This window comes from Rhinolophus sinicus, linkage group LG03 (genome assembly GCF_036562045.2).
Source record: "Rhinolophus sinicus isolate RSC01 linkage group LG03, ASM3656204v1, whole genome shotgun sequence".
Lineage (NCBI taxonomy): Eukaryota > Metazoa > Chordata > Mammalia > Chiroptera > Rhinolophidae > Rhinolophus > Rhinolophus sinicus.
The window spans coordinates 48,026,124-48,041,775 of NC_133753.1; the positions used below are offsets into that span (position 1 = coordinate 48,026,124).

The window sequence follows — 15,652 nt, forward strand, 5'->3', positions numbered from 1 at the left end:
TTTTTTTTAGAAAACTACTGTTAATACATTATCATTAACTAAAGTCCATAATTTACATTAAGATTTGATACTGTGGGGTTTTATTTGTTTGTTGAAAAACTGTGTTGAGGCTATTTGTGTGTGTGTGTATAATGATTGGCACATCATATGGTAAGTGCATATTTAACTGCCAAAGAAACTACCAAACTGCTCTCCAAATTGGTGGTACTATTTTACATTCCCACTAGCAGTGTATGATGAGTGTTCTATTCTCACCAACACTTGACATAGTCTTTTTAATTTTAGCCATTCTAATAGGTTTAGAGATGTCGTATTATGGTTTAAATTTACAGTTCTCTATTGACTAGTGATGCTAAGCATCTTTTCTTCTGTTTGTCATTCACATATTTTCTTTGGTAAAGGGTCTGTGCAAATCTCTTGTCCCCCACACTAGTTTTTATTATTGAGCTTTAAGAGTTCTTTTTATATTCTAGATTTAAGCCCTTTATCAGCTATGTCATATGCAAATATTTTTTCCCAGTATATGACTTATCTTTATATTTCATAGTGTTTTTTAAAGAGCAGAAATTTATAATTTTGGTAAAACCCAGTTTATCAATTTGTTCTTTTACAGATTGTGTTTTTGGTGTGCTATCTAAAAAAAAAAAAAAAAATCATTGCCTAACTCAAAGTCACAAAGTTTTTCTCTTGTTTTCATCCAGAAGTTTTATAGTTTTAGATTTTACATTTAGGCCTATGATCCATTCTGGGTTAATTTTTGTATATGATAGAAAAATTTGTATATGGTACTTCAAAGTACGGCTCAAAGTTAAATTATTTTGCATATGGATATCCCATCGTTCCAACACAATTTATTGTTTCCTCACTACTTCGCAACTCTTTCAAAGATTGTTTGTCCATATATGTATGGTTCTATTTTTGGACTTTTTGTTGATCTGTTTTATTAATCTGTTGTTCTTTATGCCAGTGTCACACTATTTTGCTTATGGAGGTTTTTTAATCTCTTGAAATCAGGTTATATATTAGTCTTCTGATTTCTTTTTCAAAGCTGTTTTGCCTATTCTAGGTTTTTTGCATTTCTATATGAATTTTGGAATAAGTTTGTCAATTTTTGCAAAAATCCTTGCTGGGATTTTTGTTAGGATTACACTGAATCTATAGCTCAATTTTCAGAGAATTGCCATCTTAATACTGAGTCTTCTGAACTATGGGCCATGACTAGCTCTCTGTGTAGTTAGATTTTTTTTCAGTTTTGTAGTTTCAGTTACAGGACTTTCATATCTTTTGTCAGATTTATCCTAATGCAGTTGTAAATCATATTAATTTCAGTTTCCAATTGTTTGTTGCTGGTATTTACAAATACCATTGATTTTTGCATATTGGTTTTGTATCTTGTAAATTTGTTAAACTCACTTATTAGTTCTAGATTTTTTGAAGACTCCATCAGATTTTCGATATAGACAATCCTATCATATGTGAATAAAGACGGTTTTATTTTATTTTCATTCTGGATGCATTTTCTTTATTCTAGACTTATTGCATTGGTGAGAAACTCCAATACAGTGTTGCATGGAAATGGTGAGAAGCAACAGATTTTTTTTTCTTCTTCCTGAGCTAAGGAAGAATGCATTCAGTCTTCCATAATTAAATAAGATTTTAGCTATAGATTTTTATAGATGTCCTTTATCAGATTAAGGAGGGTCTCTTCTCTTACTAGTTTGCTGAGAATTTTTAATCAGGAATGAATGTTGGATTTTGTCAAATGATAAATGCCTTTCTGCATCCTCTGAGATGATTATGTATTGTCGTTGTTTCTGTTTTGAAAAACAAACTAGCTTAGTGGAATAGAAAAAATGGGAACAAATGGTCAAATTTTTAAGAATAATACACTTGTAATTCTCTAGAGAGGGTTCAGTAAACTTTTTCTGTAGTATACATTTTTTACAGTGAATATTTCAGATAGTTAATATTTTAGGCTTTGTAGGACACAGAGTGTCACTTCTGTTTTTCGTAACATTCCTTTAAATAATAAACTATTCTTACGCTCAAAAATTTTGGTCTGGCCACCTGAGCTAAAAATTGCTTTTATGTTGTTAGAGTTGGTTATATAGTTGTAAAAAGAAGCAGCAGCAGCAGCGACAAAAATGTATGTGGCCAGCAAAGTCCAAATTATCTATCACTGGCCTTTTACCAAAACCACATAAATTAAAAAATAACAAAACAAACAAAACAAAACAACAAAAAAATTCCCCGCGCCTTATTCTAGAATATTGTTACAAAATACTTCAAAAGGAACATTACATTTTCATGTACTGTATATGGCCAAGATTAAATTAACCCAAGCATGGCAGCTTCTCCTCATCTATTGTAATACTCTCTAAACGGGGGCTTTTTTGAAAAGAGTATAATTATTAAAACATGTGGTATGAAGAAGCAGCTGAGGATGTCAATTTCATTATTAGTCTCAAAATTAATTGATGGTAACTATGCTTAATTTCTCAGAGACTGGAAGACTTGGCTCCTTGGTTTGGAAGCAGTGCTGGCTGAGACTTGATTCTTCGGGAATAGACAAGGTATAGTCTTGACTGGCTAGGTGTAATCTTTAAGTCCCCCGTCTAAGTGTATTTAACTGACACTATATAGCAGTAGTTATATTCCTGGTATTATGCTAAGTGATTTATTCTCTGGGCCCATCTCTTTGTCTATAAAACGAGGATGATAATGATACTAATAGTACCTTCTTCATAAGGTTGCTTGAAAGGGTTACATGTGGTTAAGTAACCCACCTAACACATTCATAGATTGGAGGAGCTAGAATCTGGTTTTTCAGTCTGTACCATGCTGTTTCCTAAGTACACTGTGTTCTCCTTTCTCAGCTTTCTTCCCTTTACCATCTCGTCGTCTTCCCCAGGTTTTCTAGGTTGCCACAATGACTGATGGAAGTGAGATGTGAATGAAAAGTCCCATTTGACATCCCTTTTAGTGAACTACAAGATTTATGGCACTTTTTAAGCAGTGTTCAATTTTAATTTGCGATGTAAAACAATGTTTTATTAATCTTCATTTAAATCTTGATTTAAGATCTCTTCAAGAATTCAAAACTTTATGAGTGAGGTGGGCCAGAATGTTTTAGAAAGGAAGAGAGAGACAAGAAGTATAAAACTAAAGAAACGAAGAATTAGGAAACCTGCCACCCTTTTCTTTTCCTCTGATTTGAAATTTGGAGGTAGTCCAAGAGCTTTCCCTACTTGAGCTTCATTTGGATCAACTTTAACCAGTTTCTGTTTTTCCAAATGAACTTCTCAAGGGTAACCATTAGCTGCATGTTAATCGACACTGACGGCTTTTAAAGGTCAAGAAACAAAATAACCAAAATCCAAATGACATTGTAAACTACCTCCCCAGATTTATTTAATATGCACATCACCAGGGACACTGCCTTTCTTCCTAGGGAATGGGCAGGTCTGTGTCTGTCCCACCCTCAGTTCCACACAGACCCACACTGCTGACTCCCTCTTGTGGCCAGTTCCAACGACTTGGTTCTCCCATAGGCTCCTGGTTCTTAGTTTTCCCCTTTCTACATAAATGCGTTACTTCCTTATCACACCCCTAGTTGTATGGCTTTACATATATACCAGTTAAGTAGTGTGGGTCTCTTTTTGCCTGGCAAGAGGCCCATTGTTTGACATACAAGGTCACCAGGGAAAACGACACAGTTATCAGCTACAGCCTTTCACTTTTACTTGAGCTTCCCGGGAACTCGCCATGTGCCCTGTGGGGCACGTCATGTCTAAAGCCTTTTTCTTTTACCCAGATTTGTCCTTCCCCAAGTACCCGGGTTCCAAGTGGCAACTTTTATACTCCATATAAAAGCTCTATCTTGGTGTCTTCAGCTATTGATTACTCCAATTTATCATCTACTTAAAGTAGCTTTAATTCTAGCTCTCATTGGATGTGTCTTTCTTGAGGGAGAGGTGTTCTACTTTAGAAGTAACACATCTTCATTTTGGTAAATCTACAAAATATAGATAAGGAGAGAAAGATTATAACCATCTGTAATCCAATCATCTAGATTCAACTTGCTGGTAACATTTTGATGGATATTCCCACAGTGTTTGTCATCTACAAGTATACATTTTTTTCCAGAAATGTGATCACTTAGTATAATCCTGCCTTTTAGACTTGTTTCTTTTATTTTTTCTGAACTTAGACTCTTCCACAACATCGATTTTAATGATCACTCACAAAGGTGTGCTTTAATTTATTAAATCTGATGTTGTCCGCAGGCCTCATTCCAGGAGGATTTTCGTGTAGAAGAGGAGTGGACACCGACTAGAGACACTGAGAACAAGGACCCCATGATATGGTGTTTGGCTGTCTCTTAATGAGGAGGGCAAGTGTGCTTTTGTGGTCAAGTGTGAGATAGGCGGGTTCTGTAATGTGGAGATTTGTTTGAAATTGTGTATTTCCACTCATGCAATAAATAGTGCCATTATATACCTAGTACCAAGGTATACAACCTTCTTGAGGTGTCTTCTGTCTCACAATGTAGGTACTTCAAAGTGATACTAGAGTATTATAATTAAGTGCACTTTTGATGACCTATGAACTGAGAAAGCATTTATTTGTATGAAATATCTTTCAAAGACAATACAAACTGAATATTATGAGTTCTTTTTGTAGTAGATAAGGATTTCTTCATACTACTTGGAATGAAAAAATGTCATATTATTTGGAGCCCTTACTTGTAAAGAACAGCAAGAAGTATTCTATATTAACCATTGGAGGGTCTTTCACTATTTAGACTGTACCAGGACCGCAAGTCTGAACTCTGAGAAAAGGATCAGCGGATATGGGGATGTGGGTAGCTTTGCTATTTAGTATATTGGTTTGCTTTGAAGATGCACCTTTTCAGGCCCTAAAATTTTAAGTTCATGCAACACCTCCTGCAGCTCCACTCACCTTCTGCTCTCAATAGTTAGTTAACGTGTGTGGTACATAGAGTCCCCCTGGGACCATGATGCTGTCTCCTTTCCAAGGTGCCTCTGCCTTGGGGATGCCAAATGTGAGTAGAGTGATAATATCGGCCACTATCTGAAATGGAAATCTCAATCATTCCAGTGGATCTGGAATCCATCTTGTATTTAAGACATTTCATCCTTAGAGCCTTGTTGAGTCTTAGTCATCCAATCAAACACAGTGGGGAAGAAGGGGATTCTTTAAACTAGCGTGTCCCCACCTGGTTTGAAACATACAAATGATGTCAACTTTCAGCTGTGAGCAGGAAAATATGACTCCAGACAAATGTCTGCCTGCAGTTCTACGAAGAAAGGGAGACTTTCAAAGTGAAGTAAGTTCGCTGCAGCCAGCCTAGACCCGGGTGATTAGGCGTTGGGAACCGCTCCATCAGTATGAGCCTCAGGTAACTTCTGAAGGCAGTGTTAACATCACGGACTTTTACATCAGCATTTAGATTCTAGCTCTGTGGTTACAGACCAAGTACGCAACTTTAGAAGTTATTTAAACTCTCTGAGCCACAATTTGTATTTAAAAGTCAATTGCAATCTTGCAGGGTTGATGAAAGATGACATAAGGGATCTTTTGTAAAGGGCTTGGCCCAGAACAGGTGCCCACTGAAGTTAACTGTCTTTCTTCCTTTTTTTCCTTAAGTTCTCACCTGTGTCTAAAAATTTTAACCTGATATAGTAGCAATGAGTATAGTAACGAAATAGTACCGTTACCTTTATTACTACTACCAAAAAATAGATGATTTAGTAAGCAAATGCCAGATACTGTGTCATAATGGCTTTACATGGATTACTAATCAGCGTAACCCTAGAATGTAGTTACAACTATTAACTTCATGGAATACAAGCAGGTGAAAAAAACTGAGGCTTAAATAAATTAAGAAACTTGCCCAGACTCACACAGCTAGAAAGCGTCTATGACTAATGTGAATAAGTGAGTAATGTTTAGTCCCCAGTATCCACCATGAAATTAGAGCACAGTTATATTGCAAGGCAGGAAACTATAGGCTGTTTATGTCTAATTCTTCATAGTTACCAACAGGTGACAAAGTTTGTCAATTTACAGCATTTGCTGACTTGTCCATAACCTTAAATAACTTGGTAGAGTTGGTTGTGGCTTTCAAACAAGAATTAGTGAGTCCAGTGTAGCCAACAGAAGATGACCAAGAACTCTGAGATCAGATCTGAACTGTTGAATTATTTTCTAGCACTACTATGAACAGATGCATGAACCGACAATGTGGTTTATACACCCATATGGTCTTTGAATCCTCCTTAGAACATCCCTACCTCATGATTGTCCAAACTACTTGAACACCTCCAAAGATGGGGAACATATCACCTCTTACAGAAGTCTTTTTCACCTTTAGAGAACACTGATTGAAAATCCAAAAACAACAAAAGAACAAGACAAACAAATGAGAAACAAAAACTCATAGACACAGACAATAGTTTAGTGGTTACCAGAGGGTAAGGGGGATCAAATATATGGTGATGGAAGGAGAACTGACTCTGGGTGGTGAACACACAATGGGATTTATAGATGATGTAATACAGAATTATACACCTGAAATCTATGTAATTTTACTAAACAATTGTCACCCCAATAAATTAAAAAAGAAAAAGAAAATCCTGCCTATTTGTGTATTAGTGGCCTACATGTGAATAAGCAAAACTTTTAAAACATCAGAAGAAAGTAGAGAAAAACATATTTATGATCTTGGAGAAGTGAATTATTTCTTAAGCAAAATCACAAGAGAAAAAAAGATATATCTGCTTACATTAAAAAAAATTTACATTTCTGTTTCTCAAAAGACATCACAAAAATATGAAAAATAAGTCACAGGGAGATGATATGTACAGCACTTATAAATGACCAAGAAGTAACGTCCAATGTGTGTATATGTGTTTAAGAGAAGGAAACAATACAATAAAACAACAACAACCAAAAAAAAAAAAAAAAAGGAAGAATCTAGACACTCCTTAAGGGAAAAAAAATAGAGATTGATTTGATTAACCTTGATTTTCATTTAGCTTGATAAACATTTAATTGTAATAATATTAGTCTGCAATTCTTTGCGCTCTTTCAATGTGGACTATGAACTAGTTTGTGTGTCTGTGTGTGTGTGTGTGTGTTTTAAGTTGTTTCATGTTTTCCATAAACTTTTCAAAAGCTGTATCTTCAAATGTAAATATAAACTTAATGTGCTTTAGCAAACTGAGCAGTTTTGAAAGTTTAACATGGGAAATTTATCCAAGGAAATTATTTTAGTAATAACCAAAATTTACTAAGCCTATTATGTACCTTGTGCTTTCTATATCTAATCTCTAATCCTCGCAAAATAAAGGTAATAGGTACTGCTACTCTCACTTAGTAGATAACATTGGAGCTCAGAGCATTTTAATAACTTGGCGCAACGGTCACACATATAGAAAGTGGCAGATCGATTGTGAACCCAAGTTTGGAAGTCTCCATCACTGCTCTGTCTTTTCTTCACTCTGAAGAGCACAGAAAAAGGCCACATGACCCAGCCTGGGTGCTCACAGAGGGCTTTGAAGAGGAAGGGATGTTTGAACGTTGTCCTAGAAGGATGAATTAGGAGTCTTGAACTCTGGTGGAGGGCAGGATGTGAAAGTTATGGAAGTGAGGGAATATAATGCTTTCAGGGAACAGCAAGTAAAGGACTGATTGCACTTTATGACTTACAAAGTACTTTAATGCAAAAATTCCCATTCTCGCTTCAGGAAGGCATTAACATCTTTCCCATCTTAGGGAAGAATACAAGGCATATTGGAGATGCAATGACTTGTGCAAGGACACGGAAAAAGTAAATTGCTGAACTAGAGCTCAAAGTCAACTTTTTCTGATGCCAGATTCTGTAGTGCTGCTCCTGCAGTGCTGTGGCAGTTACAAATGTTCACTGCATGTTTTCTATTCTAACCTCATTTCTGGTTTTATCATATTCTCCCTACTTTTATTTGCCTTCTGTTCCAATTCACCTACTTCTTTTTGTTTTATCTGATCACGCTGCACGTATTTTTGTATGTGCAACTATCAATGAACTAACTATCCGTGAACCGGGGCATACGTCGATAAATACTTCAATACCCACAGCAAGGAAGTTGTTTTGATATTTTTTATTCCCTTCCAGTTTTGGGCTTTAGGAAATCATATCTTTATCCAATTATGATGTTAAGGAATATATAATTGAGTATATTGCTAGTTTCATCGAATGCTCCATCAGAAACATGTTCCTATGTTGCTAGTCTTCTTGATGATGATTTTCCATGAGTATTTTTTTCTGTAAAGGGGAATGGCCATTCCCACACCTCTGGACATTAGACTGGTTATTTGCTGGTTTTCCAAAGCTAGTGAACCGTGAGGCTTCTGTAGGACTTCTCACTATCCCAAGTCTTCCCACTGGAGCCTCTTTAACAGGCTTCACGCTTTGTTCTTCCCATTCCAGGGGCATAGGTATGACACATATTAATTCTTTTTTATTGAGGCAATGTTGGTTTGTAATATTATATAAGTTTCAGGTGTACAAAGTTAGAATTGAATATCTGTACACACTAGAGTATGCTCACCAACGTAAGTCTAGTTTATTTAGGGTTCTTTCTCAGTGGATTACAGGTCTTTTCCATATTTACTATGTCAGCCTCTAGCCATTGATATATTTCCTGGGTCTTTGTTATGTAAATCACTTCAAATCCTGTTTGGGAACAAGGTATGGTAAAAAGAATGAATACACTTCCTGGGAGAACAAGGATTCTGTTTACAAAAGGTACAGCACTACTGTGCCTAGACTTCCTGCTTATGCCAATTGCATGCTTTAATTGATTAGGTGTAAACAAGGTGTATAGTTGCAACTCAAGGCCTGGGGAAAAGGGTCTCTTTCTCTTATCTAGCTGCCTAGAGAGGAGATGGGTTCAAGATAAACAGCGTTGAGTGGTTAAAAGCGCACAGGATAAGAAGCCAGATGGATCTGGGTGAGAGTTCAGCTCTGCTCTTAATGGATGTGCGATTTTGGACAAGTTGTTTATCTTCTACGAGCTATAGAAGATGATTTAGGAATTCAATAAGACCCAGTATATAGTGAATGTTCAGGAAAAGTTATATTATTATTGGGAGAGTTTCTTTGAAATAACAATTTCAAAGCTTTGAATACAAGATGATGGTGAACTTTATGTGGTCACAAGGCACAAAACAATGAAACAACTGGAGTGATCAGTTTCCACTGATGGGTTGGGTTGTTTTTCACTTTCTCCCCGCGTGATTTCAGAATCAGGAAGGAAACCAGGCCTCTAACTGTGGATACAGCTGCAGCTATGGTTTTAAGTGAATGAATAACTGGAGTGTATTCCTGGGTAAGTAATTTAATTTTTCTGTAGCTTACTTTCTCTTCTGTAGAATACTGATTCATGGAAAACTAATGGTTTGGGAAAACCCTCTAGATAGAGATTGTGTTTATAGCCATACTTACGTGGTTCTGGGAACATGGAAATACTGGTATCACAATTACTCATATCCCATGTCCTGCTTTCAGTGGCATTTACCCACTGACAAAATGTTTGTGTTCATATCACAAAGGCCTTCAGGAGAGTGAAAGCCATTTCACTCACTAAGGCCTAATTTGAAGTGAGCTGGCACATATCAACAGGACATAACGCAGTTGGTCTCTGTTTTAGAGACCATTGAGTTAGGAATTTGTAGATTGACCTGACGAATCAAATAGAAATGATACAGTCAGAGCCTTGGGCACTCTGCTTGCGAGTGTGGCTTCAGCAGGAATGGTTACTGCTCCCTGGCTGCATATTGATCCATGCTCCACCACCTCTCTCTGCCCCCCAAAAAGCATATATTAGAGGAGAACAGTGATCAATTAAGAAAGAAAGCATTAATTACTACCCAGAGAAAACATTCACTCTCCTTACCTTTAAGGATTTGGAAATAATGGTGCTTATTCTAAAGTCAGGATAGTGGGAAACACTTATTAGTAGACTGAGTCGCTTTAAGAATTAATATTCTGGGTGTAAAATGCAACACAAGCCCCACACACAATGCTTGACACACAACAGACTCTGCATTATAATGAACTGAGTGAATGGAGGAAGGAAAGGAGGAAGGGAGGGAGGCAGAGAGAGAGAGAGAGACAGAGAGAGAGAGAGACAGAGAGACAGAGAGAGACAGAGAGACAGAGAGAGAGAAAGAGAGAGATAGAGAGAGAGAGAGACAGACAGAGAGAGAGAGAGAGAGAGAGAGAACAAAAAAGCTAGGATTCACAATATGTGGGCTGCTATTCATAGTTTGAATGACCCTAGATGAGTCTCTTAACCTGAGTCTCAGTTTCTCATCTGGTTAACAGAAGCAGTGTCCACTTCACTAGTTTGTTGTAAAAAAAGAAATGGAATACCACAGTTAGAGAGATATGTGGTTAAAAGCACCTGACAGTCATAAGACCTGGATTGTAGATCAGGTTCAATTCAACACAATATAATTGAATGCTCATCAAATATTTACTGAGCACTTATTCTTTGCCTGGTATTGTATCCCCAGGTGCTGGAATTGGATAAGAGATGAATAAGACAGCTAGGCTTGTCCTTGGATAGGACAACTGGGATGAAGGCAGACCAGGTTATGCATTGAAGCACTTGTATTTTACATATATTCATAATCGGTCCCCCAAACTCTACTCTGGTTGAATTGCCCCAGTCCTTGCCCTCAAGAAATTCAGCTTATTAGGGGAGACAAACCTGTAAACCAAAAATCCCAAAGCAGCATGCTGAACGCGGCAGTAGTACATAGACCGCTTATGGAGGGAATGAGGAGGCGCTGGTGAACTGTGGTGGGGTTGTTGGGTAAAGGATCCTGAACGCATGATGTCTGGCTGAATTATGGAAAATAAACAGGAGTCCTACAGAGAGAAAAAGCAGAGAAAGCATTTCAGATAACAGGAAGCATCACATGCAGAGCCAAATAAACAGGAAATTGCTAGTTCCAGGTCCTGCCATTAACTAGCCTTATTTAACCTTTATGGAATTTCCTTCTCTCTCAGGGCTTCCAGTTTTCTCACCTTAGAAAATAAAGGTTGGGGGTGGAAAGATGCAACCTAGATTTTCTGTAAGACTGTATAACTGGATACCTCCATGCTGGAGCAGAGAGAAAAGCGGTAGCTTGGGAAATATGTTATTTTAAGGGCATGATCCAGAAGCCCCATCTTTTGTGACAAGATGACAGGCAGAACCTGAAGTCATCCAGAAATTTTTGCACACATTAATTCACCCACGTCACCAGTGTTTATGGCATTGACTGAGCCAGGCCCTGTGCTGTTAAGGAGGCCAGCGTCCAGCACAGGTACACAGGAATAACTAATACACGAGTACCATGGAAACCATATTGGTCAGTACATGGCAGGTGCGTGGGGGCAGTAAAATAGAAGTCCTCAAAGCGTGTGAGTCATGTGAAGGGTGACAGGATTTAGCTCCTAGCAAAAAGGAATTCACTTTCTCCAAGAGGCCGCCAATATTTTCAGCTGCCAGTTGTCCCTTGGCAGGGCGATGAGGCTTCCTTTTTTCACCTGCAACTTTTCACAGGCTTGTACACGGGGCTTCGGGCAAGCAGAGCGGATGCAAATCCCAGAGGGTGCCTGCTGACCAGAGGGCGCCTGCTCCGGCGACAGCTTTGCTCACACTTGGGCACCAACTGCAGGGACGCCCAGCGTCCGCGGGAAGGGGTGGCCTGAAAGGCGGACTGTCCAGGGCCTCCAGGGATTGGGCTCCCGGCCAGGGGGCGGGACTCAGGCTACCAATATAAGAGAGGAGCGCCACTGTCCCGGCCACAGTGCTGAAGCTGGCGACTCATCCGTGACCAGGAGGCAAGAGCACTGAATTTGCAACTCTTGATCCAGAGTGACTGAAGAAGAGGAAAAGGTTTGATTTCTATTTTGTCGTTTATTTTGTATTAATGAGCGTAAGGCCGGGCGGGTTTGTGGGTGCGAGAGAGCTCGGCTGAGACTGACCGGGAGGTAAACGCGTTGGTACCCTCAGACGGCCCAGGGGAGGGGTCCAGCCACGTCTCAAGCGGCCCCCAGACGTCCAAACTCAACAGCTTCTCTTCCCCGCAGGAGCGCTTCTTCCCGTCACTCCTAGCCCCGGTCTTGCAAGATGCGGCTCCTCGGGAAACTCCGCGCCTCCACCGCGGGCAGCGCTGCTCCGGAGCCCGCCTTCTCCAATGTGCTCACCCCGGGTCGCATCCCTGAGTTCTGCATCCCGCCGCGGCTGCCAGTGCCCTGCGCGCCTGAATCGCAGCCCCCGGCCGCCGCTGTGCCCCGGCGGTGCGCAGCGGAGCCCGACCTGTGGCCCAGAGGAGCTGACGACGGCGCGGGGCGCACGGACTGGGACCCGCGCTCGCAGGCCGCCCTCTCGTTGCCGCACCTGCCCCGCGTGCGCACCGCCTATGGCTTCTGCGCGCTTCTGGAGAGCCCGCACACCCGCCGGAAGGAGTCGCTCTTCCTGGGGTGCCCCAGCGCCTCCGTGTTCCTGCACCCTCCCGCCGCCGGGCCCGTGCTCCGCGCGCGGGCCAACACCTACGGCAGCGGAGGAGACGCCCCCATCGGATCACCGGGCGGAGGCTCCTCCCGCACCTCCACGGTCACGGGCGGCCCCCGCCTGCCCCGGGACGCGCTCGCCCCGCGGTCCCGCGGCCGCCGCCTCCTGCGCGCCCCCGAAGTGCTACTGAACCGCGCGCTGCGGGCTCGGAGGGGTCGTGGCCTGGCCCGCGCCCGCTCCGTCTCCAGCGGGGACGAGGACGAGGAGCGTGGCGCTGGCTCCGGGTCCCCGGTCCGGGACCCCTTTACATCTGCTCCGCAGCCTCCCAACTCGCGGCCCGAATGTCTGGAGGCAGAGGGCACAGTGACTCTGGGTGGTGCCGGCGGCGCCCTGCGCCTGGCCGCCGAGTACAGTCGGCCAAGCGGGCGCCTCCGCATCCGGCTGCTCGGTGCCGAAGGCCCGGCGGGAGGAGCTGCTAAGTTCCCCGCAGTCGGCTGCCGCGTCAGCTTCGTCCTGCAGCCGCCGGGCAAGACGCGCCAGCGGCGCAGCGCCGTGGTGCGCCGGAGCTGCAAGGCGGTCTTCGACCAGGACTTTTGCTTCGACGGGCTCTCGGAGGACGAGGTGCGCCGCCTGGAGGTGCGCGTCAAGGCGGAGAACACGGGCGGCGGTCTGGAGCGGGGCCGCCTGCTGGGCCAGGGCGAGCTGCTGCTGGGCTCCCTCCTGCTGCTCTGAGGGCACGCAGGTCTCAGGCCCTGCCTGTGGGGACTCGCTGCTCACTGGGGACTCTCACTCGGACACTGACAGCCGCTTTGTACAAATTAAATATTATTTATTCATTTTTCTATTCATAATCTTGCTTTATTGACATTTTAGTTCTTAGCTGTCTGCTTTTGTCATCGTTTATTGGTAGGGAAGGACAAAATAAGGACCCCTTCCTCTCTTCACAGCATCCAATCCCCTTTTCCAGGACATTTTTAATTTAGAGGCAAAAAGAGTTGGCTTGTCACTAGAAGAGAAAGGAACTACACCCCATCTGCGTTGTTTTTCCTCCCTGCTTTATATTAATGCTAAATGGTTTAAAAAGAAAAGTTATTCCTTCAGAGTCATGCCCAATGCTAATATGCATATGTACAGCTTTACATATTTGATGTGGCACAGGTTCCTATCTTCATTCGTGCACACATGCGCATCAGAATAAGGACACCCTAGTGGGGAAAGAATTCTTTTCCCATTGAGAAAGACAGGATTCTGTTGAAAGGCAAGTCTCCAAAAATTGCTAAGGAAAGGGGAACCAAAATGGATGGATGGTCATGTAGGGAATAGACATTCCTGGCATCCCCCTCTTCCTTCTTCTTAGAGTGGTCAGAAAAGGTCTCCCTAAAACCTGAGGAAGGAATCATCTGCAAGAGAAACTTAATCTATTCAAATTACCTCTTAATGTGTCCATATGACCCCTTAATACATCCAAACCAGAATTCTTGATTTTTCCCTCCCAAATCTCCTCCTCCCCTAGTCTTCCTTTCTTTTTTCTTTCTTCTTTCTTTCTTTCCTTTCTCTCTCTCTCTCTCTCCTTCCTTCTTCCTGCCTTCTTTCTTTTTTAGTCTTCTTTATTTCAATAAATGGCACCATCATTCTTTCTTTCACACAAACCAAGAGTCTGGAATCATTCTTATCTTTTCTCTCTCATATTCCAGTTTTCTCAGATGTAAATGTCCCTCCTCCTTAGAGCGCCCTCCCCTGTCCATCCTATCTAACAAAGGTGGGGGGAGTATCATTGGCACTATCACTGCTTATTCTTCTTCATAGCACTTATTACTACCTGACGTCATATTATACATTTTTTTGTTGTTTACCTTCTCTTCCACTAGAACGTGTGCTTTATAAAGGCAGGAACTTTGTTTATGCATTGCTCTATTTCTAGTGCCTAGAATAGAGTCTGGCACATAGTAGACACTCAATAAATACTGATTAAATGTTGAATGAATATAGGAAGAGATGAAATCAATAGAGAAGAGTAAAGGACCTAAGACCAAGCCTTGACACAAGCCAACATTCGTAAATTCAATAGATGGGGAGAAGTCAGTATAGGAGAAAGAGAAACAGCAGCCAGTGGGGTAGGGGAAAGACTGGACGCATGTGGATTCATGGAAGCCAAGACAGGAAAGTATTCCAAGAAGGAGGGGATGTTCAACTCATTTAAATCTTGCAAGGGACTCAAGAAAAATGAGAATAGAGAAATGCTATTGGCATTGGCAAGATGAAGGTTAGCAATCAATTTGACTAGAGCAGTTCCATGAGAGTAGTGACAAGACGAGGCAGACTAGACTGGGTTAAAACATGAAAGGAAGGTGAAAAAGTACAGAAAGTTTTGGAAAAGGGGAGAGGAGAAAAAGTGCTCTAGCTGGAAGAGAATACTGAGTCAAAGGAGATTTGTTTTAATGTGAAAGAATCCAACACATTTGGAATATCCAGAATAGAGGGGGATATCATCAGTGAAGAGAAAGAAAACCAGCAATAACTGTTGGAGCAGAGTCTGGAAAAGCAAGAGTGTCCAGAACATACATCGGTAGAAGCTGTGATCAAGAACGCATGTTCCTGATACATACCTTGTTCTGTATCTCTGCTCTGCCACCCACAGCACCATTCCATCCTCAGGTGGGACCCACTTGTAGTCGTAGGATGTTGGCTGAGAACAGCTGTGACTACCCCGTGATTTCTCATTAGCGTTCAGGCTGGAGAGAAGGCCTTGTTTCTGCAAGCATTTCCATAGGACTGAGAAAGAACTTTCCCAGAAGGCCCCAGCAAATTTCTCTATGTACAGTAGCCCCCCCTCCCTTATCCACAGTTTCACTTTGTGCCATTTTAGTTACCCGTGGTCAACTATAGTCTGAAAATATTAAATGGAAATTTCCAGAAATAAACAATTCATGAGTTTTAAATTGCACACCATTCTGAGCAACGAGCATGATAAAATCTCCCATCGTCCTGCTCCGTACCACCCAGGACATGAAGCATCCCTTCGTCCAGCGTCTACATGCTGTATGTGTTACCTGCCCATTAGACACTTAGTCATCAGA

The 15,652-nt window shown here is 41.5% G+C and overlaps 1 protein-coding gene and 2 long non-coding RNA genes across 7 annotated transcripts in view; 2 read left to right on the forward strand and 1 right to left on the reverse strand.

The window, feature by feature from the left end:
* The window catches only part of LOC109460187 (uncharacterized), an 81,905-nt gene extending 75,318 nt beyond the window's left edge, over window positions 1–6,587 (forward strand). For 4 of the 5 annotated variants that reach the window (XR_012494736.1, XR_012494738.1, XR_012494737.1 and 1 more), the window contains 2 exons: window positions 2,503–2,573; window positions 4,287–6,587. This is a non-coding gene — a long non-coding RNA (uncharacterized LOC109460187). Of the gene's footprint in view, window positions 1–1,531; window positions 1,579–2,502; window positions 2,574–4,286 lie in introns of all 5 variants that reach the window. The other variant, XR_002139485.2, reaches the window with a different exon arrangement.
* A 1,067-nt stretch (window positions 6,588–7,654) lies between these two features.
* On the reverse strand, window positions 7,655–11,673 carry LOC141570580 (uncharacterized). The gene is made up of 3 exons (XR_012494740.1): window positions 11,102–11,673; window positions 10,782–10,942; window positions 7,655–8,740 (listed from the first exon to the last, which is right to left on the reverse strand). It is a non-coding gene; the product is annotated as an uncharacterized LOC141570580 (long non-coding RNA).
* A 162-nt stretch (window positions 11,674–11,835) lies between these two features.
* On the forward strand, window positions 11,836–13,419 carry C2CD4B (C2 calcium dependent domain containing 4B). Its single transcript, XM_019755321.2, has 2 exons — window positions 11,836–11,957; window positions 12,152–13,419. Exon 2 carries the CDS (start codon window positions 12,192–12,194, stop codon window positions 13,305–13,307), a length of 1,116 nt encoding a protein of 371 aa, XP_019610880.2. The 5' UTR covers window positions 11,836–11,957; window positions 12,152–12,191; the 3' UTR covers window positions 13,308–13,419.
* Window positions 13,420–15,652: the final 2,233 nt, after the last annotated feature.